General features: G+C 39.1%; 3 protein-coding genes across 7 annotated transcripts in view; 2 read left to right on the forward strand and 1 right to left on the reverse strand.

Annotated features, from left to right (window-relative positions):
* The first annotated feature begins 2,750 nt into the window (after positions 1-2,750).
* Positions 2,751-8,694, forward strand: rpp21 (ribonuclease P 21 subunit). Of its 4 annotated transcripts, none has more exons than XM_064332718.1 (6): positions 2,751-2,908; positions 6,262-6,348; positions 6,473-6,573; positions 6,889-6,971; positions 7,358-7,492; positions 8,517-8,694. In XM_064332718.1, the coding sequence occupies exons 2-6, from the start codon at positions 6,292-6,294 to the stop codon at positions 8,612-8,614; spliced, it is 474 nt and encodes a 157-aa protein (XP_064188788.1). In that variant the 5' UTR covers positions 2,751-2,908; positions 6,262-6,291; the 3' UTR covers positions 8,615-8,694. The 4 variants fall into 4 exon arrangements, with proteins under 4 accessions (XP_064188788.1, XP_064188791.1, XP_064188789.1 ...); XM_064332721.1 differs by having other exon boundaries at positions 2,907-3,047; XM_064332719.1 differs by lacking the exon at positions 2,751-2,908 and adding an exon at positions 2,915-3,137.
* Positions 8,695-9,493: 799 nt separating this feature from the next.
* On the reverse strand, positions 9,494-11,736 carry aqp12 (aquaporin 12). Its single transcript, XM_064332717.1, has 3 exons — positions 10,721-11,736; positions 10,289-10,405; positions 9,494-9,887 (listed from the first exon to the last, which is right to left on the reverse strand). Exons 1-3 carry the CDS (start codon positions 11,313-11,315, stop codon positions 9,727-9,729), a joined length of 873 nt encoding a protein of 290 aa, XP_064188787.1. The 5' UTR covers positions 11,316-11,736; the 3' UTR covers positions 9,494-9,726.
* An 11,997-nt stretch (positions 11,737-23,733) lies between these two features.
* The window catches only part of gpc5b (glypican 5b), a 199,502-nt gene continuing 198,764 nt past the window's right edge, over positions 23,734-24,471 (forward strand). For both annotated transcript variants that reach the window (XM_064332734.1, XM_064332736.1), the window contains exon 1: positions 23,734-24,264. In XM_064332734.1, the coding sequence (XP_064188804.1) occupies positions 24,096-24,264 (169 nt within the window). In that variant the 5' untranslated portion in view covers positions 23,734-24,095. The remainder of the gene's footprint in view (positions 24,265-24,471) is intronic.

The following is a 24,471-nucleotide window of genomic DNA, read 5'->3' on the forward strand; positions in this document are numbered from 1 at the left end:
ATCTGTTAAAATCCCAGTGATGATAGATGGAGAATATCTGGCAATTACAAATAAGGAAAAAGCTGATCTATTGGGTAAGAAGTTTGCAAGTGTACATAGTGGAAGTCATTTAGATGAGATACATAAACAACGAAAAGATGACATTTTAAGAGCAAATGCTGATGTAACAAAGAAAAAGGATAGTGATGGATCATCACTTGATATGGACTTTACATTACTTGAGTTGAAAATGGCCTTGGAGGGAAGTGGATATACTGCTCCAGGACAAGACCAATTATGCTATGCTATGTTTAGACAATTACCAGATGAAATCTTGAAAATTATATTAAACCTGTTTAATAACATATGGAGAGAAGGTGTAATGCCTTGCGGTTGGAATAGTGCTTTGATTCTACCTTTTGGTAAGCCTGGCAAAGACCCAGCTAATGCAGGAAACTACAGGCCTATAGCGTTGACATCTCACTTGTGTAAATGGATGGAAAAGATAATTGTTCGTAGATCGTCATACTGTTTAGAACAAAGAGGATTGCTAAACTCATGTCAAAGTGGATTCCATAAAGGTAGATCTACGCTAGATGCTTTAGAGAAAGTTAGTAATGAGGCAGAAAAAGCAATTAGTATGAAAGAGGTCATGGCTATAGTGTATTTTGATATTGAGAAAGCTTATGATTCCATGTGGAGAGAAGGACTATTGATTAAAATGTGTAAAATGGGTATTGGTGGAAGGCTATACAACTGGGTTTTAGATTTCCTGTCTAGTCGGACATTCCGTGTTAAAGTTGATGATGCTGTTTCAGATGATTGTGATATTGTAAATGGTATTCCTCAAGGTAGTGCTATTAGCCTTATTCTGTTTAACATTATGATAAATTATATTTTTATGAATGTTGGTAGAGATATTGGGTCATCGCTTTATGCAGATGATGGGGCTATATGGAAAAGAGGGAAAATATTAGACATGTGACTAATAGCATTCAGAGTGCTATATTGAATGTTGAAAGATGGTCATATGACTGGAGATTTAAGATGTCAGTTGCAAAGTCATGCTACATATTCTTTACCAGAAAGAGAAGGATAGGTAATATGCAGCTTAAATTGTATGGCCAAGGTATGGAAAGGGTTACAGAGTTCAAATACCTAGGGTTATGGTTTGATGAGAAATGTATGTGGAGAACTCATGTTAAACATATTGAAACAAGATGTAAAAAAGTACTGAATCTCATGAGAGCAGTATCTGGTTATGAATGGGGAGCAGATAAACTGTCATTACTGGATATCTATAGGGCCTTAATACAATCATGTATTGATTATGGGTGTATGGTGTATGGAGCAGCAGCCAAGAGTGTTTTGGAACAATTAGACAGAATACAGTTCAGAGCTCTAAGACTCAGTATTGGTGCAATTAAAACAACTCCTACTAATGCACTACTGGTGGAAGCTGATGAACTACCATTATATTTAAGACGTTCAAAGTTGTCATTGGCATATTGGGTTAAGTTAAATGGATCTGGAGAGGAACAACCTACAACAAAGGTTCTGTGTAATTGTTGGGAATATTCACAATTTAAAGGTAAAGGATTTGGTTGGAATATTAATACAACAGCAAAAGAATACGATTTAAATAGGTTAGAATATGGGTCAAATATTGTGTGGGGTAATGTTCCTCCATGGATATTACCAGTGCCCAATGTGGACTTGCAACTTGTGGAGCAGAAGAGAGAATGGATTGAAAAGGATGTGGATAACATTGGATATTTGGTTCAAGATTATGTGAAGATGAATTATTATAACGATATGTCAATCACTGATGGATCTAAAGATCCAGGGAGTGGACATGTAGGAACAGGAGTGTACATACCTGAGTTTGATGTAGTCATATGCAAAAGAATGAATGATAGATTATCTGTATTTACAGCAGAAATAGTTGCTATAATCTTAGGATTACAATGGGAAGAAGAGGTAAGGCCTGAGAGAGTTGTCATTTGTTCAGGCTCTACTGCAGCACTTAATAGTTTAAATTCAAAAGTAACAATAAGAGATGATTTATTGATGAAAATATTTACGATAATGCTAGGAATGCAAAGAGTTGGAATTAATGTACAATTTTGTTGGGTTCCTGCTCATGTTGGTGTGGAGGGAAATGAGAAAGCAGATGAGATTGCAAAGAGAGCATTGAAATTAAATGACAATTAAATAATGAAAGTTCCTTTTGGAAAAGGTGAGGCCAAATTGTTAATAAGAAAGGCAGTGAAGGATTCGTGACAGAAGAAGTGAGACATAGATATCAAAGGGAGACACTATTACAGCATACAGAAATCCATTAAGGTGAAGGCTTTCAAAGGGAAGTGCAGAAGAGAGGAAGTGGTTTTTTCAAGGTTAAGATTTGGACATACTGGATTAAATTCAACTCGTTATTTAATGGTAAAGTGTATTTCAGATAAATGTGATATTTGTAAATGTTCCCGAAAATGTTGAGCATGTCATAATGAGGTGTAGTAAATATAATTCAGAGAGGAACAATTTACGTGATAAGATATGAGCTAGGACGGGGATGGAATTTGGAAGGGCTTTTAGGGGTGGGAGAGAAAATGTGGGAGTGCTGCAAGACTCTCTTTATTTTCCTTAAAGATACAGGATTAGATCGTAAAATATAGGTTTCTTTTTTGTTGTTCCTTCTTTTATGTAATCTGAAGTATATGAAGCCCTGAAGTTACACACTCCAGTACAGTAGGTGGCGGTATGCACCTATACGCGGTTGTTTACGATCCGCCATTAAATTTAGAGAAAAAGAAGATGGAGGTCACGTGCTTCCGGTCCTCTCCGTGGAGATCCTCCTAGTGGAGATTCCCCAGTTTGCTGCAGGCAAGCAGGTTCTTTTGCACGGAGCTCCCATTGATTCGCCACTCAAGTAAGAGGAAGACACCAACAAAAACAGCAATAGTTAGCTTGTTAGCCAGATTAATATATTTTTGCTGGTTAACGACAGCGCACATTGGGTACAGTAACGTATCATTAATTAGCTAGTCTACTCGTCTGTTTGTCATACTGTGAGTTAGCTAGCCAGGTAATGTTATAAAGTAATTTTTCACGACCGTGAAAACTGCCTGACCTGTTTACATTTTGGACAGATGTGGCTGGTGAGTAAATCTATCGCCGTTTCCGTCGCAGCACTTTCGACAGAAGAAATATCGGAAGCGCTATCCTAAAATTTATTCTTACCGTGAAGAGTGCCTGACCCGCAACCGTAGTAATGTGTTAACACGGTGGCACAATTATATTGAGAAATACCGTCTGGAAAAAAACGCTATATTCTGTAAATGCATTCAGATAAAACCTACCATGTGTTTAAAGTGTTAAAGTGCAGAGTGTTTAAAACCATAAAACCACCCCTACAAAATATAGACCCACTAGTCTGACTTTGACAACTTTGGGACTGGCTCTCGTTTTAGTTAGTAACACTAAAAGTAACTTAAACATCCACTGAGCACTAGTGACTTACTACTGAAGTATTTTAGTATTATTTCTGCAGCCTACATGTGTATACATGTCCAAAAGTAGTCGGTGAGAATTCTTTTAAGAGCCCCAATCCTATTGACAAAATCCACAATGCATTATGCTATATCCTCCGCTTGCTTAGACTTTATTGGATATGCCTCAACCCACTTTGTTTTGTGGTCAACCATGAGGCAAATGTACATATTGCCTCTTGGAATTGCAGTCAGTTTCCCAGCAATATCCATCCCAACCAATACAAATGGTTCATACACGTGAGCAGATCCAAAAGATTTAGGAGTGGGCAATGACATATTGGTAACTTTATGTACAAAGAGACATGAATACATGAAGCGTTGAACTGGGATGTATTTTTGTGTTGTTTCTGGCACTGAGGGAAGTTCAGAAATAAGTTACTGTCCTATTTCCATGAATGTTCAGTGATTTCTCAATAATAACATGTTTGCCTGTACAGACAGTTTCATGAACCCAAGAACATGGCTGAGACTCACTTCACTTTTCTTATGTACTAACCAAACCTGGGTCAAATACAAATACGTATTTCTATCTGTATTTTAAAATGTATTTAAATACATATTTGAAGTATTTTCAAATTCATTCACACATTAAATACTTTGTATTTGATCTATTTAAATGATTTGAATAGGAAACCAAATACCTTCACAAATAGTATTTAAGAAATACATTACTTTAAACCAGTACTTACATGGGAAACAAAATACCTTTAGTATTTAGAGCCTTTTAAAAATACATTCAAATACAAATATAATTTTAAAATATTTTGAATTTTTTCAAATACATACCAAACTATTTGATAAAATTAATTATTATAATTCATTATAAAAATAAAGTATAATATTTAAATTATTATTATCATTGTCTCACCAGGATTTATTTATCTCAGAATTTTATACAGTCAGTAGCATATGCAGAATACTGCAGGAATATTTAGCTTAAAGATTTGCAATTATAACATGTATTATGTTCAGATGCCATGATTTCAAAAATAATGACCCTGTTTCACACCTGTTGTCAATTTGCCAATCAAGTCAATTGGCTTTATATACCCCAACCAAACATGCAGTCAATGGAGAGGATGGTGGTTGCAGAGACGGCGGGCAAACTGAATCTCCAAGTGGTGTTAAGAATGGTTGAGCAGTTAGAGAGGCTGGCTAAACAAACTTAAAAAAAAAAAAAAACAATACTTTGTGTATGAATTAGAATTAATTGGATGGTTAGATTGTTGGATTTTGGATTTACTACAGTGTTAGTGTACTCTGGACCCCAGTGATAGACAACAGAAATGACTGAGCCAGCAACAATGTAGGCTTCATACTAAAGGGAGTATCTCAGTGTTCTTTGTACAAACTGTGGCCCTCGATGTGATGTCAGCGAGTTATAATACGGTGGGCACTCCAGGAGAACTACTAGGGGCTAGGGGTTGAATTTGGATTAAGAGGCAAGGGTAGCCTACACTGACAATTTTACACAACCCATGTACTGCCTCTAACAGACAGTAGCCTAAATGCCCATGCATGTCTTTGCATGGGGATATGAAAAACTCAGATTACTTGATAAGCTACTTGCCAGTTTATTTATACCCATGCAATATTTTTAAATTTAGTGGCCTTTTCCTGTATTTCCTCGCTTTTTCTGTTGTCAGAGTGTTCAACAGCCATATACAGTTCTATCTTTTACATTTTGTAAGGTTACACACTGATAAAATAGAAATCAGCTGTGCATATTCACTACCAATTAATAATGGAAATCGGTGAAAGTGGCCTGGGGCCGTCAGCAGTCACTCGATGCGTTCTCATCAAAATACTGTCCTCTAATTAGACAAAACTTTCAGTGGTGATAGGTTCTCATATATCAAGTGCTTTTCAAGTCTTGCAACAACTTGGTGCAATTGTACATGTTGCACCACTGGCCTTATGTTGTGAAAGTATTTTCAAATAATTCAATTAAATTAAATACTTTGTATTTGAAAATTCAGTATTTTAAATGGTTTTTAAAGACATATTTTAAAGTAATTGCAAATACATGCAAATGCTCCTTAAATGTATTTTCAAATAAATTGTGTAATTTAAATACTCAGTATGTGTAAATGCTGAATTTCAAATAATTTCTAAGTAAGTATTTAAAAGAATTATGCTTGTACAATTTACAACTTTTAGTACATGAAGTATACTCATGTAGGCTCCAGAAAGTTATGCTAAATTACAGAAATAGTAGGCTATTAAGCCACGTTCTGATTAGATGTTAAGTTACTTTTGAGTTTTATTAAGTAAAATGTGAGCCTGTTTAATCCTCAAGTTGTCAAAGTCAGGCTAGTGGGTCTATATTTAAAGTTCACATGTAGCCTACACGTTTTATTTCCCTTTTTTTCTAAAGGGGTGCAGCGCTATATGGTTTAAAACACTCCTCGCTATGATGGTACCATAAAGAGGTTGAGCGTAGGTAATGAGTAGGTTTGATCTAAATGCATTTACAACATATAGCCTTTTCCCCAACGCTTGTATTTCTTGATGTAATTGTACTGCCGTGTTAACATTTCTACGGTTCCGTGTCAGGCACTTTTCACAGTAAGAAGAGTTTTTTAGGATAGCGCTTCCAATATTGCTTGTGTCGAAAGTTCTGCGACAGAAACAACGATAGATTTACTTGAGCCACACCTGTTCAAAATGTAAACAAGAAAGGCATTCTTCATGGTTGGGAAAAATTTTATGACACCGTTGTATCTTTCAGGCAAGTTCGTCGTGGTGACACAGCCCAACAATGTCAGGAAATATTAAAGATAAAGAAGCTTTTCAGAGACTAAACTTTCTTTATCAGGTAGGTGTAGTTATTTGTTTTATTTTGCTGTCATACATAAACATTTAGAAGTTGTTTTCTGTGAAATTCTGGTACACTGCCTGGCCAAGAGTCTCATTAATTGTGCCTTGGGCGTCTTTTTCAGGCAGCGCACTGCGTCTTGGCTCAGAACCCGGAGAACGTGGAGCTGGCACGCTTTTACTGCTTTACCCAGAAAACTATTTCTAAGCGTCTGGTGTTGAGACAGTGAGTTTTATTGTTCTCTTTACAATTTCGAAAAGATTGAGATGATTCCTTTCGAATGTTGGATTGCAGGGCTTTTTGACATTGTTATTATTCACTCAGGTCTTCACAGACCACACAAGTACTACAAAACTATTCTGTATGCTAAGAGCATTAACTTAGGTGTGCCTGAAATAAATTCTGAATATGATATTAGGCCTAATGAACTGTTTGGTTAACATTATTTTGTTGATTCCAGTTAAGTTTAGTTAAGCAAATTACATTTCATAAAGGCGGAAGTTTGATGTTATGTTGAAATTGTGGTGTTTTTTTTGGCAGGGATCCCTCAGTAAAAAGAACATTATGCAAGAAATGCTACTCTGTGCTTGTGCCTGGAATCACTGCAACTGTAAGACAGAGAAGTAAGTAGTCCCAGTGGCAACGTCATTTAACTGTTGATATAAATACAGTAATATTTCGTAAGCGAAGCATGAAGTTTAAAAAAGCCTTTCCAAAGTCGTTCTGTTCCTGAATTAGAATGTGCATAATTTATGTAATAGGTAGTTGACACAAGCCTGTAAAACCCTTGACGTGTTGCATAACCATGTCTAGTTCTTGTACCTGGATAAAGGTAAACGGAGGGAATGCATATATAGCAGATGCTATTTTTTAAATTAATCAACTGAAATACAGGCCTAAAGTGGATTACTTCACGGCGAGGAGTAAGTCAAACTGGCCAATGATATGGCAGTGAGGGAAGAGAAGTCACCTAGAATCGGGGAGTCTTCTAACATCTTTGATTTCTCAGGGAGCAGAAATCGGGAGTGTACGACACTGGTGAGGTGTGTCAGCTGTGGCCAGACCAAGAGATTCCGTAACGATCCACATCACCGGCTCTGGGTGGACCAACCCGAGGCCCAACTGGAGAACCAATCACGGCCAGGTGATATGCTGATTGTGGCTGAATGTCAATAGTGTTACAGTGGTAATGTCTTTTTGTAGGCTAACTCAGAAGTTTTGTAGTTTCAATATACAGTTGTCATATGTAGGTGGGCTAGTATGAAACTTGAGTAGCAGCTGCCAGAGTGTGACCGTTGTTGTAGTTTCAATCTAGCAACTAGTTAGCAATGGGTTTAGCTACAACAATAAATAATAAAAGATATGTGGCTAAATATCTTTTCTTGTAACAGTTCCCACTGAACTACTTCAGATATAAGGTTTTACTTTGTTCAGTGCACAGCACAATGAGGAGAGGAATTTTAACCATGGATTACAGTTTTTACAAGTTGGGAACAAATATTACGTTTATTAAAATGAATTATAATGGCCAAATTGTCAACTTTCTTATCAGTCAGTCAGTCAATCTTTATTGTCCCATGTGGGGAAATTTGGTATGCCAGGGTTTGAAACATTTGCCAAAATTGCTAGTTTTGAAATTAGTTCTGGGTAAATTCCACACTAATATCACATTTGCAGAGAGCTGTCAGTGTATATAACAACCTGCCATGTTGTGTAAGGAGGCAGGATCCTTGTGGGGTGTTAAGTCCCAAGTTAAAGCAGCGCTGGGTACTTCAGAATGCGGGTAAATGGCAAACCTAGATGTGCTGTATGGACTGTCCTTGTCATTACAAATTCTTACTCCTGTGTAACAAATCTGATGCCCTGGTGTTGACCCAGCTTGAAGCAAGAGTCACTGAATCCTTTGCCAGACATACAAATATGCTGGCAAAATCGGTGGAGAGACTGGTCGAAGATCGCCAGTTTGTGTCCTGGTCAGGTTAGACTGTGTTGATTGGTTGGCTGCCTGCCACTTGGCATGTTTAGTGCCACAGCCAAGTAGTGCCTCTTCCTCAGTCGACACAGAGATCTAATTAAAGGAAGGATTTTTGATTTGACCTGTGCAGTGGTGTGTTTGCTCTGCAGGCGAATGTGCATGCTCAGAAGTGGTGTTTATTGTGTGTTGGCAGAACGAGGGTGCTCCTCAACAGCAGCGCTAAAAGGGGCAGAAGCCGGCGGGCATGCTACCTCACAGAAACCGGGCCATGCCTCAAAGCCCAAGACTTGATCGCTGCTGCCTTCCTGCATTCTTCCAGAAACACAAGAAAATGGGACGTGTACACAAAAATATCACTGGTGCCAATCAAGTACACCTTCCCAAACTACCACTGGAAGAAAAAAAGGCTCCAAGAATCAAAGAACATTCTAACAATCCCGAAGGTGTTTTTGAATGTAAAACACTAAAATGCACAGGTGGTGGTGCGGGAAGCATGGGAATTTTTTTTGGGGGGGGGGGGGGAACTGAATGAAGAGCACCCTCATCCAGAAGAACTCATAGGTTGTTATTGAGGTTCAGTGACAAATCATGGATTCTCTGTTGTATTGTGGTGCTTTCAAAAAACCAGCCTGTATTGACCTACCAGTGAATTTTTGAGAGTGGAGAGAAAATATTAACTATTTTGTTGGCCCTTTTTTAAGAGAAGGGGCATTAACTGGGAATGTACCGTAATGAAACATTTTTATTAGATCTGAGAACAATTTTTTTTAGTTTGTTTACTGGTATTATTTACAGTACTACTGATTGGTGTGGGTGCTGCCAGTCACATGCACGCGTGGTTGAAGGACTGTTGGGACGTGTGGCGGGTATTTGGTCTTCAAGACTCAGTCAGACGATTCAGGCCTCTGATGTATGGTTTCCTTGGCTTTCAGCTCCAGTTCTCTGTACACAGCTTTGCTGTGCCAGATATAATAACAAGAAAATGTAAGGTTTGGTTTGGCTATTTGTTAGGTGTTTGTTATTTTTAGCTTGTACCCCTTAACAGTGAAACAATTTTCCGAAGCGAAGGAGCATCTGGAACATTTATTTTTACTGTGATTTACAATGTATAAAATTGATGATATACAAGATTCACTAATTGATCAATACACAAACAACATTAAACATGTGTCCATGAGTAAAGTTTTAATTGCATTTATAAATGGTAGACTCAAGGAAAGGAACTTCAATATATGCACTTTCATTGTTCCTCTAATCAAACATGCCCTTAATCAAACAGGTCTTTGGAGATTAATTTGGTTGCAGTACCTGTAAAATGAAAGGATATCTTTTCGTGTGTGAGTATGCACAGTACAGGTGTAACTGCTTTTGGTTTCAGTGAGTGTGACTAAGAGCACCAGCTGTCAGTCGCCTTTCTTCTCTCCCTGTCCTTTTTTTGCCTCGGCCTGGTCCTGGATCCCCTTCCCCTTGGGGACTCTGACGCGGGCCTTTTTGGAGTAGAGCAGATTACGGGCGAAAAGTCGGGGGATGTGGCCCAGGCACAGGAACACAGCCAGGACCATTCCTGAAAAACGTAGTCAGCCATGATATCTGTATCTGTGAACTACACAGTAATGCTCCAGCTATTTCACCCATTTCAAGTTTTTTCAAGGGGGATAGGGGTGTGCTAGCATCAAACAATACTTCTAAAACCATATGCTAAGAATAATAATTGTCATAAAATAATGCACTTAAAACCACACACTATACATTGTTTGTGAAAACGTACTTTCCACGTAATGAACAACATTTACAAACATTTCAAAACATTTTGATGTTTTAAAAAAAAGATCACAGCAAAAAGTCTGCTAACTTCGTAGTTCAGGTTCCTGGTCTAATGTGACCTTGACATGATCATACCAACGTAAGACCAAGTAATTATGCACATATGACTGCTTATTTATCTATTAGCTTATTTTAACTTACCAACTAGGGGCCCAAGCCAGTACACTGTCATGTACTCCACCATTGTAAACCCAGGGCAGTTGAAGGTAAGTGTATAAGCCAGTGAGGGGTTCAAAAAGCCAGAGGTATAGCCATTAGCTGGGAGAGTGCAGAGAATTGTGTAAAAAAAAAACCCCCACCAACTGCAACACATCAAACCAGAAAACCTGCAGTCAGTCTCTAAAAATTCATCCAAATATCTGATAGAATATTCATACAGCAGCACAGTTAAAACACTGAGAATATAAAAGTAACCAGTGTCTGGAATGTGCAATATTACTTTTGCTACTGAATTAAATTACATTTTTTGCATGTTAATGTGCTGTATGTTTTATCAGGTGGCCTATGTTAATGTAAAGGCATTGCTCCACACAAGGATTTCAGGATGCAGAGCTGCCGGCTTCACCCACTCACCTGCAAAGTTAAGAAATGTGAGCGCCGCCGCTACGAGCGGGACCCTCAGCAGTGCAGTGTGGTGCTGCAGGTTTATGTAAAGGAGGTGGAAGGTGAGAGCGCAGACTCCCTCTGTGAACACACCCTGCATCACAGATGACCGCAAGGCAGGGCTGCACTCCTGTGACATCAGGTTCCTGATCATGTGCATGTCCGTCAGCTCCAGGGACCAGTAGTAAGAGGTGAGGAGGCGAGCCAGGAGGGCGCCCAAAAACTGACCAGCGATCCCGAACAGAGTGCTGGACACCACGGAGTCACGCGTAAAGAAGTTCATAGCGGTAACTGTGGGGTTCCCGGTGGCGCCCTGGGAGACCATGCCGTGAACCACCAGGGTGAGGAACAGGATTGTGAAGGCCACATCTGGCCCGAACCCCCCGGCCCACTGGCCCACCTCCATCAGGGTCTGCACCTCCATCCAGCAGGCCACCAGCATGAAGGACGCCAGGAACTCTGCTGAAAAGCTTTGCAGGATCAGCTGCCTCGACAGGAGCCTGCCGGCTGCGCCCAGCACCACCACTGCCAACATGAAGCCCAAGGAGACGTTCAGCCCGGACATGTTGGCTTTCTGTGATCTGCGGAGCGACACTGTGCTGTTTGGCAGGTGGCGGGGGAGGGCGGCCGTTTTTTAGTTAATCTGGTTGAATGCAAGCTCGGGTTTTTGCGTTTCCTGAAAACGTGGCAGGCTGTGAGGCACAGTCTTATCAGAAATGCTCTTGTTTCATCCTGCACCACCGGCCAAACACACACGGTCAGTCAAGGACGTTTCAGGATAGCTGACGTGTGCCACTGATAGAAGCAATCTGGACCTGAAACAGTCAGGGACAGACACAGGTGGTCTGTAACCTCTTCTCTAGCCTGAGGAAGAGACATCTGGTTACACCACAAAGAAACCTAGTGCAAATGTTATTTCAGAAGTGAGTAATTACCCACGTGTTGTTTTATTTGAGAATTTGAGAGTTGTAAGTGTAGCCCTTGTGGAGCATCAAAGGGCCAAATACAATACATATCTTTGTTTAAAAAAGCTGGTCTTCCTTAAGTTTGGTTCGTATACAAGCAAAACCAAGACATGTTCACTGCCAATGCCAAATGCCTGGCAAGGGACGGGAGCTACTGGAATAATTCATTTCATGAAGCAACCACAACCACCTGCATGTTCTGAGTTCCATTACCTGTCCCAACAACATCAAAAAAAAAAAAAAAAACATTATCCGAAAAGTAAAACTAAATCACCAGTCTGCTGTAACTCCAAACAAAACATGCCAAAAGCAGCAGCAAGGTGTGATGCAAGTTTTAACATCATTAGCATGAGACATCCCATGTTTGCCACATCAGCTTTCTAGCTTTTTGGTGTTCTTCAGCCAAGCCCACCTGATGAGGTGGAACATTCAAAACCATACTGCTTTGGTCAAAACATACATGTCATTCACAAGCTTCCCGATGTGAGTTACACGCCCTTTAATACAATGGTTCCCAAGCTGTTGGATTTGGAACACTGTTTGATTTTGAGAGAAATTGATGTGGGTTGCAACATACATTTTAAAAGAAATGTGCTAAATATTATACACCTTCCCTAGACATTTCTATTAAATATTGCACTAGTTTCAGAGTTGCAATAGCTCTTGTGCCATTGTTTTAACAAAAGGGTTTAATACCATTTTTAAACACACTGCAGGCCACATTTTAATGGAAACCCCACCACAGAAACTATTTGCTTAAGTGGGTTGTGGGAAAGGTAGAAAACACTGGTCTAATGTTTTGAACAGACTAATCCCTTGACTAAATGGTTAACTCATTGGTCTGTACAACACATTACATTAGACCAGTGTTTCCTACATTTCCCACAACCCGCAAATACATTTTCTATTTTGAAAGAAAATAAGAATGGCCAGGTCAGACATCTGATGAAACACCTCCATCTACTGGACATTCAGATTTTTATTGCAAACCGAAAACAAAAAATAAGCAGCCGATGTCCACTAGGGCAGTGGTTCTGAAACTCAGTCCTGCGGGACCTCTGTGTATGCTGGTTTTCATTCCAACCTCAACAGCAATCCCAGAATTTTAACAAGCTGTTAATTTTTCTTAATTAGGTGCTTTTCATGTTTTAGAGCTGGGGTCCCCAGTCTTATCCAGAAAGGGCCAGTGTGGGTGCACATACACCACCACCACCAGCCCCCCAATTGGACACCAGGTAGCTCCTCCTTCTGGCATGAACAGGTGAGCAGGGCCAGGACACCACCTCCCAATGGGCTATAGGCTCCTCCAACTGGCTATCCGAGTTGCTGTCCCACAGGGCTCCAGACCACTACCCCTTCCAACAGAGACAGCCACAGCTCCCCAGCGAATCAAGGGGTTTACCAGCTGCTCCCATTAGTGGGACCCGCTGCTCTGTCTGGGGTCTCCCCGGTCCATCTTCAGCCCCACCTGGATCTTCCTTCGGACCTCTTTGATTTGAAATGCAACGCTTTGCTTCTCGGCCTTTGCTGGTCCCCCCATCTTCTAAGTCCATTAAAAACTCAGTGTAAAAACATTTTTAAAAGCCTTTTAAAAGTGGGTCACCACACATGGATAGGGGCTAAATCCCACTTCTGACACCAAATGTGAAAAGGCTTAAAAATAACTGAGTAAAACAAGACTTTAAAAGATGAATAATATATTTTAAAACCACCAACAGTACAAATGATAGACATGGCTCACCTTCTCTCTTCTCTGTCCCTACTGACAGGGACTTAAATAGGCTGAGCCAAGCAGTTGCACCTGGGTTTCAATTACAAATTAAATCAATTAACAAAATCAATTAAACAATACAGTCAATTAAACAACTAGTGAAGGGCCACTCCTTCACAACAGGTGTGAATGCACCCAAGACGCATTGAGATCCGATCACTCAGACCACATTCGAAGGTGGTCTGGGTCGCATATGGCCACATTCTTTTAGCAGAGTGTACACGAATGCTGTATTAGGGTGGGCTGCTGCTGCTGCTGTTGACGGGGGTGGGGGTGCTGTTGGATGCTGTCGAATGGGGCGGGCGGGGGGGCTGGTGGCTGTGGTCGCGAGGAATTGCATGTAATGCATTCCGCTAATTAAACCGGCAGTAAACTGCATCAGAGAAACGGTAGACCTACAAGTATTTTCTGTGGTACTTGTTTGGGATCAATTTTAAACATATTTGATTAACTAATTCTGTGGATGGACAATGTATTCTTACTCTGTACACTAGAGATAACTACCCATTACAATTTTTTCCAACGTGCTCTAAACAGAATTCCCAGGTGAGAGAAGCAGTCAGAGGACTGGTCTCTGTTATTGCCCGCACGACATCCGTCTCGACTGAATCTAGACACAATCTGGATACATCTGGATACAAAGTACAGGTCTGAACAGGGTGCTTTCTGACTGACCTGGCCATTCGTATTATCTCAACTGTTACATTACCCGTTGTGCATTCTCTTGTAACTACATGTCTTAACCTTTTGTTTTGGGGATTATTCTCCAATAATCAGCTTTCTATGTTTACGTTTACATAAGGTGATAGTACATTAAAGAATATTGTCAGTGCATGATAAAAATCGTTATGTGAAATATTAGCAAGCAGCACCGGCAATTTCCATCTTATAATGCCACAAATGTAGGCTACTTCATTTACCTTAAACAAAGTCAGATCAAATCATTTAAAAACACAACTAAATGTGTTTTGTATATTTAATGTATATTGGTATGGCAGGTATATGCCATCCCGCCAAGTTATGCCTTGGCGGGACGGCATCCCCATACCTATACAGCACAGAGAGTTTGCCACTTTTTCAGAGTTTCCTACAGAAATAACCACAATGTCCACAGACTCTCAGCCCTTAAAAACATTAATTTCTGTACCTTCTGACCCAATTTCAATAGACAGAATTCACAAACAACTTCACACGCCTGCACAATATAGCCCAAGATTCACGGGATTTTGCGTTTTCTCCTTCATCTTATTTTTCCTGCCAGATTACATCATTTTAATGCAAGCCCACAAACAGTACATCTCCCCATTAGACATATTTTGCACTGGTAATATCATTGACTGGAAAGCATAAGGTCGGACGAGCAAACCCGCCTTGCCACCAGGCAGATCTTTTCATATCTTAACATCTTACACTTACATTTGCTAACTAACTGTCACTTGTTTTTGAACTATAGTATAGCATAGTGATTCAAGTAGTTAAATTACTTTTTTTTGCCATTTTCTGTGTAGTTAACTACTGAAACTACAAACAATTTTGGGCCATAAAAGGAAAGGAATGTTTTTTTATTTTACCATTGCTCCTCTACTGTAATTGAACCCCCTTTGACCAGTTACCTGGCAAATTGAGTAATCCTGCTTGGTGCAATATCACCACCTGGACTCTAGTTTCTGGAAGGCAGGTGTCTGACTGATGGACACTGCATACAAAACCAAAGCTGACATTCCTTGCACTTTCCCATGAATAGAGTGGTATTTTATTTTTTTGGTTTATGTATGACCTGTGAACAAGTGGGAACTTTTTGCAATAAACTCAATTGAGTGACATTTTTTGCTGGCATGTGGCTTTTTTGTATTATATCTTGTTATAATTTTGTATCACATGTACATTGCCAATTTGATGATCTTTTTTTACGTAGTTTGAACTACTTTTTCTAAGTAGCTTGAGCTAACCAAACTAGTTTTCTCCCTAGGGTGGCTTTGCTGTAGTTCAACTTCTTCCAGTGTGAAGTGATTGGTAGCTTGCAAAACTATGCTTTCAAAATAGCTTCCCCAACACTGTTTGTATAGCAGTTTTCCGTAGAAATTTCACGCGTTCCTTGAACAACTACATAAGCAGGCTACTTGCAATACCGTCTGTTTTATATACCATTAAAAAAGGAAACTAATCTCGCTCATGGTCAGTATATTTCCTTTGCACTATAGTCTCTGATCATGTCAAACTTCACCTAAAAGCCCCATTCTGCTGAAAAACATATTGTTTCAACTACTGAATTTCATAATTTCTCGTAATTTCTTTCGTACTACTGTTATTTTCGGATATGCAAAGGCTGCTGGGAACTGTCTCTGCATGCTATTGGCCACTGTCAACTGTTTCTCACAACTGTTACCTAGTTGTCCTTCTCCAACTGTATCGTGATCTAGTTAAGGAAAACAGCAGAAAGGAGTCCTACCTTCAACTAAGCGTATCAAAATGCCTTATAAACCTTATACACACGCAAATAGTGTATCTCTGACGAAATAACAGAAAACGGAGCAGGACAGAAGGCTACACAAGTTGCGACTTCGGTAAATCAAAATGAACGAGCTTGCTCGTCATTTCATCAATGAACGCTCCTTGGATGGCCGTCAAATCAGTTAGTAGCCTACATTACACTCCGGGGAGTTCTGTTGCGTTTCTGATGCTGCCAGTCTCTTTACTTACGCCACCGCACCCTTTGTCACAGCCATTATTTTACATATAGCAAAGCGAAAGTGCTAAACGGTACACGTTCATCAGACAAATTCACAAAAAGATAGCTATAATCCACAACTGATTCTTAAAGGGTTACTTCGCATTTTTACACCCAGGTCTGCTCCACTGCTCATCACGAATCATCTCAATTTGGTACCCCCAAAATCTCACTCTGCCTCCCAGTCAAACCAGTCTACATCCGGGACTGCCTACGCTGTATGCATGTTTGCATGTGTACGCATACTTATACTCATAGTCTACATTTATATGCATTACTGTTCTCACTTTCTCATAACAAACACTTAAAATATCAGAAAAAAATAAATATCGGAAAAAAACATGTTTTCAACGTACAAAAATGCCAAGTTACTCACACATACAAAGTACTGTAACTCATTCATTCAAGCTGACAAAATCTAAAACTGCCATTAAAAGTATTGATATCAGAATGACGTGAAGTTACTGTACTACAAACAACAGGCTATCTTGCCTCACCGAAATGAAAGAAGATGTATTCCAAAGCAATGCTACCCAATATTTCCTCAATTCTTTCAAGTCACTTGGCCCTGTGCGTATAAGCATGCCGTACATGGAGAGGCCAAACATATGTGTGGATGGTTTTCTCACAGTCAAGATTGATTGAATAGGCGTCTATTATGTCCAATTTGTATTGGTATGTATGTATTTCGCTGCCCAGCCTTTATGTTGCGTGAATGATTGTATGTTTCTTGGTATAAATGTCTGTTCGTAAATGTGAATGTAACATGCTGCGAGGGAAATGTCCCCATGGGGATAAAGAAGTTCTCTATGTATGTATGTACAAGATGTATTTTACATTCAGTATTTATTGTATGTAGCAAATATACAATCACTTGTACATTTACTCAAATTCAGTTCAGAAGCAAGTATAAACATATGTTTTCTGGAGAAATATGCTTCCTGTAGTTACTCACCTGCAGTTGTCTGCATGAATGTCAACGTGTTCCATGAGGCAATTCAAAATATTTGACACTTTGATCTGACACAAAGTTTGCATGACATTGTAAAATGGTAAGATTACAAAACACAGGGCCAAGTGACCTGAAAGAACTGAGGAAATATTGGGTAGCATTGCTTTGGAATACATCTTATTTAATTTCGGTGAGGCAAGATAGCCTATATTGTTTGTAGTACCGTAACTTGGCGTCATTTTGATATCAATACTTTTAATGGCAGGCTGGATTTTGGCAGTCTGAATGAATGAGCTATAGACGGTGTATGTCTTGCATGTGTGAGTAACTTGGCATTTGTGTACGTTGAAAATTCCTTCAGGATACTTTGATGTGACACAGAAAAGGCTGAATGAGCACAATGTGTTCAAATCGTAAGAAGAGAGAACACAGTGCCAAGTTACTTGAAAGAATGTAGGAAGCATTAGGTAGCAGCATTGCTTTGGAAATACAGCATGTTTAATCTGTGTTAGCTAGGGTAGCCAATATTGTTTATTGTAACTTGGCGTAATTTTGATATAAGTCCTTTTAATGACAGGTGTAGATTTTGGAAGTGTTATTGACTTACAGCGCTTTGTATGTGTGAGTAACTTGGCAATTTTGGGCGCAGTTGGCAGTGCGTCTGTCTCATAAGCTCTGAAAATTGTGAATTTGATCCTCACACAGGGCATTTGTTTTTTTACGTGCAATACCATTCCAGCACTATGCCACGTCATAATAGCATAAAGGGCTGTGGTTGCAGTACATACAGTGGGCTCCAGAATTATTGGCACCCTTAATAAAAATGAAGAAAAAAGGCTGCATATAATAAATGACACAGATAATAATCTATATATTATGTTCAAACATATGGGAAAACTGTATACTTTTATTTCAATACATTTACTCTCATGCTTCAATGTTTTTTTATTAAGTAATCTAATTTTTTCTGAAAACCATAGGTGCCATAATTATTGGCACCCCTAACAATTATTGTAAGTAAAATCAAACAAAATGAAATTGGCAATACCATTTTACTTAATTTAGTTCATCTCAGTCTAAAGGAACTATATTGTGTCATTCCATCACTTCCAGTTTCACTAGAGAATAAAAATGAGGCAACAAGCATACAAAATCCCCTTGTCATCCATCAGCACGGGAAAAGCCAAATAACGATCTATTCAGAAGAGACATATGGTAATTTACCATCACAAGTCTGGTAATGGGTACAAAAAAAGACATACACGGTTAAACATACCACTTAGCACTGTAAGGGCAATAATAAAAAGGTGTAAAACATATGGAATGGTTGCAAATTTGCCAGGAAGAGGAAGCAAGTGCATGGTGTCCCCACGGACGGTGAGGAAGATGGTGAGGGAGGCTATTAATAACCCAAGGATCACTGTTTAAGAATTGCAGAGATTGGTTTGTTTCTTGTGGTCAACAAGTCTAAAAAAAACATAAAATGGCACCTCCATACCAACTAACTCTTTGGAAGGGTGGCACGAAGACAGCCCTTACTGAGCACAATAAACAAAACCAAGAATCTGGAGCTTGCCAAACCTCATTGGAATTATGACTGAAAGAGAGTGCTATTGTCAGATGAGGCCAAAATTCAACGTTTTGGCCATACACACCATTGAAATGTTTGACGGCAAAAGAGGAGAAGCACCTCATACCTACGGTCAAATATGGAGGTGGGTCATTGATATTTTGGAGATGTTTTGTTGGCAGTGGTCCTGGGGCACTATTTTAGATCAGTGGCACAATGAATTCAACAAAGTACTAGGAAATTCTGGCAGAAAATTAGGTTGTCTCTGCTAAGAAGCTAGGACTTGGTCATAGGTAGATTGGCAGCAGGACAATGACTCCAAGCATACATCAACATCTAAACAGAAATGCTTAAGTGAAATCAACATCCATGTTTTCCAACGGCCATCTCAGTCTCCAGACTTAAATTCCATCAAAAACCTGTGGTCTGAATTGAAGGGGGGGGGGTCCATAAGCGCAAACCCAAAGATATCAATGATTCTGAAAAGTTCTACATGGAGCATTGGTCAAAAATCCCTCCAAATGTGTTCTCTAACCTCATCACAAATTATAGGAAAATACTTGTGGCTGTCATATTTGCCAGGGGTGTTTTCACAAAGTATTAAACCAGGGGTGCCAATAATTGTGGAACCTGTTTTTTGGGGAAATAGTTTTTTTATTTTTATACTTTAAATATTTAAGACTTTGATTGATTCCAATGAATCATTAATCAAGCACACTAGTTTACACATGTTGGAACATAAAGCTTATCTCAATAACTGTATTATTTTTTAGTTTAGAGTTTTTTTTAGCATTTTTTGTGCATATTTATCGAGGGTGCCAATTATTCTGGAGCCCACTGTACATGGCAGATAGACCTGCTGGAACTATTGATTTTATGATTGAATTATGGGGATTAATTCTACATTACAGTAGAGTGGGGTTTGCATCCACCTTTACATTCCAGTACAAAAGTGATGGCTTATGTAAAAAATGCCTCAGATTTTTCTGAATGTTCACACACTCTTGACACTGGCATAAGCACAGGTTCCTTCCTGCACATTGTGGAAATTGCCTTAATCGACTTCTGTTAAAACAGGTTTACTGCACATGACTAGATTTAAACAATTTTGTGACATCAAGCAATCAACTTATCGACTGTCCTTAAATGAACATTGTCAGTTAATAAAATAACTTGAAAATAAATATATGGTGACAGAAACACTATTTATTGTTCTTGAATATACAATGAACATGCGTAGCCTGTGATGGCGTCATTGGTATTCTAAATCTGGTTTTCATTGCACAATGTCCCGTAGTCTTGCGTTTTTTCAGCAGGACAGAGTCACGGGCGACATTCCCTGTCTTTTCCAATGGTTAGTGGGTCTAGGTGTGAGGGCCCGGCCTTTCATACTTGCCCGTCTTGCCACGCTCATGTAAAAAACCAAGCAGACAGAGTGGCAGGATTTCCACACTGGGCAATAAGACTTGAGACTGAAGAAAACTGAGGCTGGGATCTCCAGACAGGAACCTTAGAGCAGTCTTGGGAAGTGCCCATTTATTTCCAGTTTCCAAATCAACAACTCTTGTACTAGCAATGCCCAAGCCAAATTGAGGAACACTGAAACCTCTACATTTAATTTACAAGTCATGCATTCTTAGAATCCCGTTGGTTTTTATTTAATGTGAGCTCACAGTTCAGATGTTAAAACACATTGTAATTACATAATGATGACAGTAGAGGCATTACTGAGCCCTTTTGAATGCTACTGGTTGCGGATCAAATTCAGTTGCCTTGAATGTGGTCGTAAAAGGACATTTTTCTTTGGGAAGCCCATGTACAAGTGCAAATCCGCGTTTCCACCAAAAGTACCCGGAACTTTTTTTCAAGAACTAAAAGGTTCCTTCAGCCCATTGCAAATTAGCCCACTGACGTATGAAAAAGCGACGTTGTCGTCGGCCCATCTGTCTTATGATTTCTTCTGTAACCCCATACTACCACTGAAGTAGCCTACATTATTTTCTAATAACCGGGACAGCCCGGAGGGGTTTATTCCACTTATATACAACGGGTTACCAACAATGACTATATATGGTTATTTTTGTATTTATTGATTTTTATCGATTTAATCACCTGGAATTGAAATATTCTTCTGCAGCCGTTTGGGCATATTTTACCGTTGTCAAGCAAAACTGTCATTGGTAGTTGAACTTGGACCGTTGTTATGCAACAAATAGGATATAACAGGCCAATAGTCAGATTGTAACTGTTTTATATATCCTCTCAAACACATTAATTATGTTTTTATGGGAACATTCACTTTCATGTCTTGACAACCGAGGCAACAGAATGCATTCACATTTCCAATATAACTGGCAACAACAGCAGAAAACATGCACACATTGTAAACAATTTGCTGTTTGATTACTTTCTCATCGTCAATTCCATATAGGCTAATCGCAAAATGACAAGAATAGAACGAAAACTCGGACTTGCGTGAAAATGTAAATTAGCAGTGGTACAGCCACCGTTTGCTTTCCTTCGAAGTTACTGCTAGCCGAGCAGCGAAGTGTGCCCTCCAGATGCAAACCATGCACCATAAATTAGTCCATAGTCTTCCTGGTCTTTTTGTGGAATTGAAGAATGGCAGAGTAAAATTACGGCAGTCTGAAAAAGCTAAAGGGACGATTACTAGAATGAACCTGTTATTTTACCCTGACAAAAAGTGCGGAAGGTGATTTCAAGTTTGCTTTTACTGTATCACCAATGTGAATTACGCAGAACTACCGCATACCTCACATAACTGTATCAAGCGTTTTGAGTCAATTACAACGGGCTAACAAAGAAAATCCGGAAGAAAATATTCAGCAACCGAATTAATCCGTTTGAATGTTTTGGTACGTAATATGCTGTCCCAGCATGAATGCTTAGCATTTTATAAAACGAATACTAAAGCAAGAAAAGAACAGAAGAGCACACGTTATAATTCCAAGGCTATAACCAAAACTAGGCTACTGCGCCGCATAACATACAAGTTATTATGAAAATAAATTGGTTTGCGGCTGCAGATTTTTAAACATGGCGGTTGAAATAAAACAAATAACACTGCAAGTAGTCGACCAATCAGAAATTTTCAGCGCTTGCGCCCCACCCCAAAGGTTCCGGTACTTTTGGAAAGTACTACCCCCCGAGCAGGATTTTTTGGGGTAAAATAAAGCCCCCGGAACTAAATTTAGACCCTAGTTCCTGCGGTCAAAACGCACTGAGTTCCTCAAAAGAGTTCCGGGGTAAAGTTCCTGCGGTGGAAACACAGCTCAAGATTGTTTTAAGCACAGCAGGATAACAATGGGGCCTTATGGTTAGAGAACTGGGATGCTAAACGTGTTGTTTTTAGGTCTGATTTACAATTGGAACAACGCCTTTATAACCTTCAGCAACGTACCAAAATTGAATTAGGCCTACTTCCGTTACCATTCTCTTGTACAGATAAATCAACCAATAGGTTAATTACACGTTTATTGCTCGACGGAAGATGTCATATCAGCAGTGCTCACGTGAGTCCAAAGCTAGGCCAACAACAGCCTTCCCTCGAATACATAGCTAGCTAGATAGTCAAGATGTATGCTGCAATTCGCCAGGTCAAACATCGAAAAGTTTTGTATTTGGCAAATAACTAAATTATTAATTTACACAGACCTAATCCACGTAAATTATTTTTAAAACAGATAATTTACCCTTCCAACAGCATCTTGCTCCGAGTCCTTTCAACATCAGTTTCACTTGAGCGTATTTCTTCAGATAGTCCACATGTTGCGCTAGAACACCCATAAGGAAAACACAGCTCAAAAGTATGATTAGGTTCTTCTTATCAAAGTGTAAGATACTCCTTTTACTGATTTCAGACGCAGACCTAATGTTTGTTAATGGCCCATTACTGTCCAACTTTAAATTATGCAGCGCGTAACGTTAAATTATTTTAGGCCTTCTTAGGAAAAAAAAAGCCATTCGGAAATACAACATGAAATTATTAAATAGACATGAGGTGGGAATTATTTAATTATTTCGAAATAAAACGAAGTATTTATTTATTTAATTCCACGTTTATTTATTTAATGATTCATTTATTTGTTTATGTATGTATGTATTTATTTATTTAATTCCACATTTATTTATTTAATTTAGTCCTCCAAAGGGACTTCAATATGAATGTGATAAATCAGCTAAACTTATTTCCTAAGCTCTCTGAAAAAAGGCATGGCTGTACAGACTTATCTATAGATACATACAATCGTACCCCTACCCAACAATACAAAATGAATTCGTTACTTTTTTCTTAGTAGTACCGCAATATAGCATTATTGTACTTTCAGGGTACATTTGGCAAATTTAAAGCATTTGTCTGTTTTGTGAGCCATTGTTTGATGCGTACAAATACAATAACCCATGCAAAAATATTAAGTGTAGGCTAATTTTCTCGCACAGTTGTGATTCTGCTTTGTGTTTGTGTCACAGGGACAATGCAAAAAATGTAACCTTTTTAACTTGGTTCAGGCTATTTGATCGCTTTTTAAAGAAAACTGAAGTAAAAGGAAATGTAAAAGGACACAGCGTCATCAGACACAGATCCCATACTGTCACATACAACAATGGATTGACAGTGACGTTGTAGTTATTTAAACTACATTGGGTTTCCCTGCTATAAAATATTTGTGCATGACGGATTGAAATAAATAATTATTGATTTATCGACCATTTACATGGTGCAAGCCTGTATGTTTCTTTTCTTGTTTTAGCAATGAGCTAATTAAAGAAAATGGTTGGCATATGGCATGCCTGAGCAAAACAATATATTGTTACAGGAAAAACATATGCAGTAACAAATATGTCACAGTTTCAAGCCATTCAAAAGTATTCTTGAAACTTGACTGACGGCGAGTCAATCTAATTATAGAGAAACTTAATAATCCATCTCTTACTATACAAATAACTTTAGGAGACAGCGCGCGCGGCGAGAGAGCGCAAGAGGGCAACGAGTGAAAGACCGGGAGAAAGGAAGAATGAACACAGACAAGCGGACGAGGTCGGACTGAACAGAAGGGAGCTAGTTTGATCGCGAGGGAATTCAGCCGCCTGTAGTCCGTATATTTTTTAAAAATATTAATATATTTTATGAACTTCTGAGAACTTCCTGGCTGTCTTCACAAACACGACAATGTGAAAGTCCGTAATTTATGACAAAGGCGAAAACTCCATATTTTCTTGTATTAATTGCAAGGAAAAAAATGTAAAAAATTTTAAAAAACTTTTTAAATTCTAGCAACTGGAACGTATACATATCAGTGCACCACCCACCTGGATACCTGTGCACTGAGATGGTGCAATGTCCCGAGGAATATTTACCCGCGTTAAACTTTGGTGGATGTTGGCAACTGTTGCGCTGTTTGTAAAAGTTTCTGGCGTAAAAACCCATAGCTGTCATGAAGTCAAAACGGCTTTTCAGATGCGTCAGGTTGGCCCTTTGAAATGGGTTCCTGAAACACCTGGAACAGGTGAGTTTTAAGTTGACACAAAATATTGCTTTGTTATCTGGATATTGTGCTTGTAGTGAGGAATTATATTTACATCTGGTTACATAGTTATAATGAATGTAACATTTGCCAAACTTAAACTATACGAAATATTTCAGAAGTGCAGGGTTGTTTACGTTTCTTAGACATCGTGAGACAGCTTTCGGTGAAATTGGGAGCAGCCTGGGA

The sequence above is a fragment of the Anguilla rostrata genome, chromosome 4, assembly GCF_018555375.3.
Source record: "Anguilla rostrata isolate EN2019 chromosome 4, ASM1855537v3, whole genome shotgun sequence".
In the NCBI taxonomy this organism is placed as follows: domain Eukaryota; kingdom Metazoa; phylum Chordata; class Actinopteri; order Anguilliformes; family Anguillidae; genus Anguilla; species Anguilla rostrata.

Bases quoted from the DNA above. Each gene is read 5' to 3' on its own strand.
- rpp21 (XM_064332718.1), top strand. From the start codon at position 6,292: ATGTCAGGAAATATTAAAGATAAAGAAGCTTTTCAGAGACTAAACTTT. The intron at 6,574-6,888 runs GTGAGTTTTATT...TTTTTTTGGCAG, and splicing joins AAGCGTCTGGTGTTGAGACA to GGATCCCTCAGTAAAAAGAA. The intron at 6,972-7,357 runs GTAAGTAGTCCC...TTGATTTCTCAG, and splicing joins TGCAACTGTAAGACAGAGAA to GGAGCAGAAATCGGGAGTGT.
- aqp12 (XM_064332717.1), bottom strand. From the start codon at position 11,315: ATGTCCGGGCTGAACGTCTCCTTGGGCTTCATGTTGGCAGTGGTGGTG. The intron at 10,406-10,720 runs GTGAGTGGGTGA...GCACTCTCCCAG, and splicing joins CACATTTCTTAACTTTGCAG to CTAATGGCTATACCTCTGGC. The intron at 9,888-10,288 runs GTAAGTTAAAAT...TACGTTTTTCAG, and splicing joins CTGGCTTGGGCCCCTAGTTG to GAATGGTCCTGGCTGTGTTC.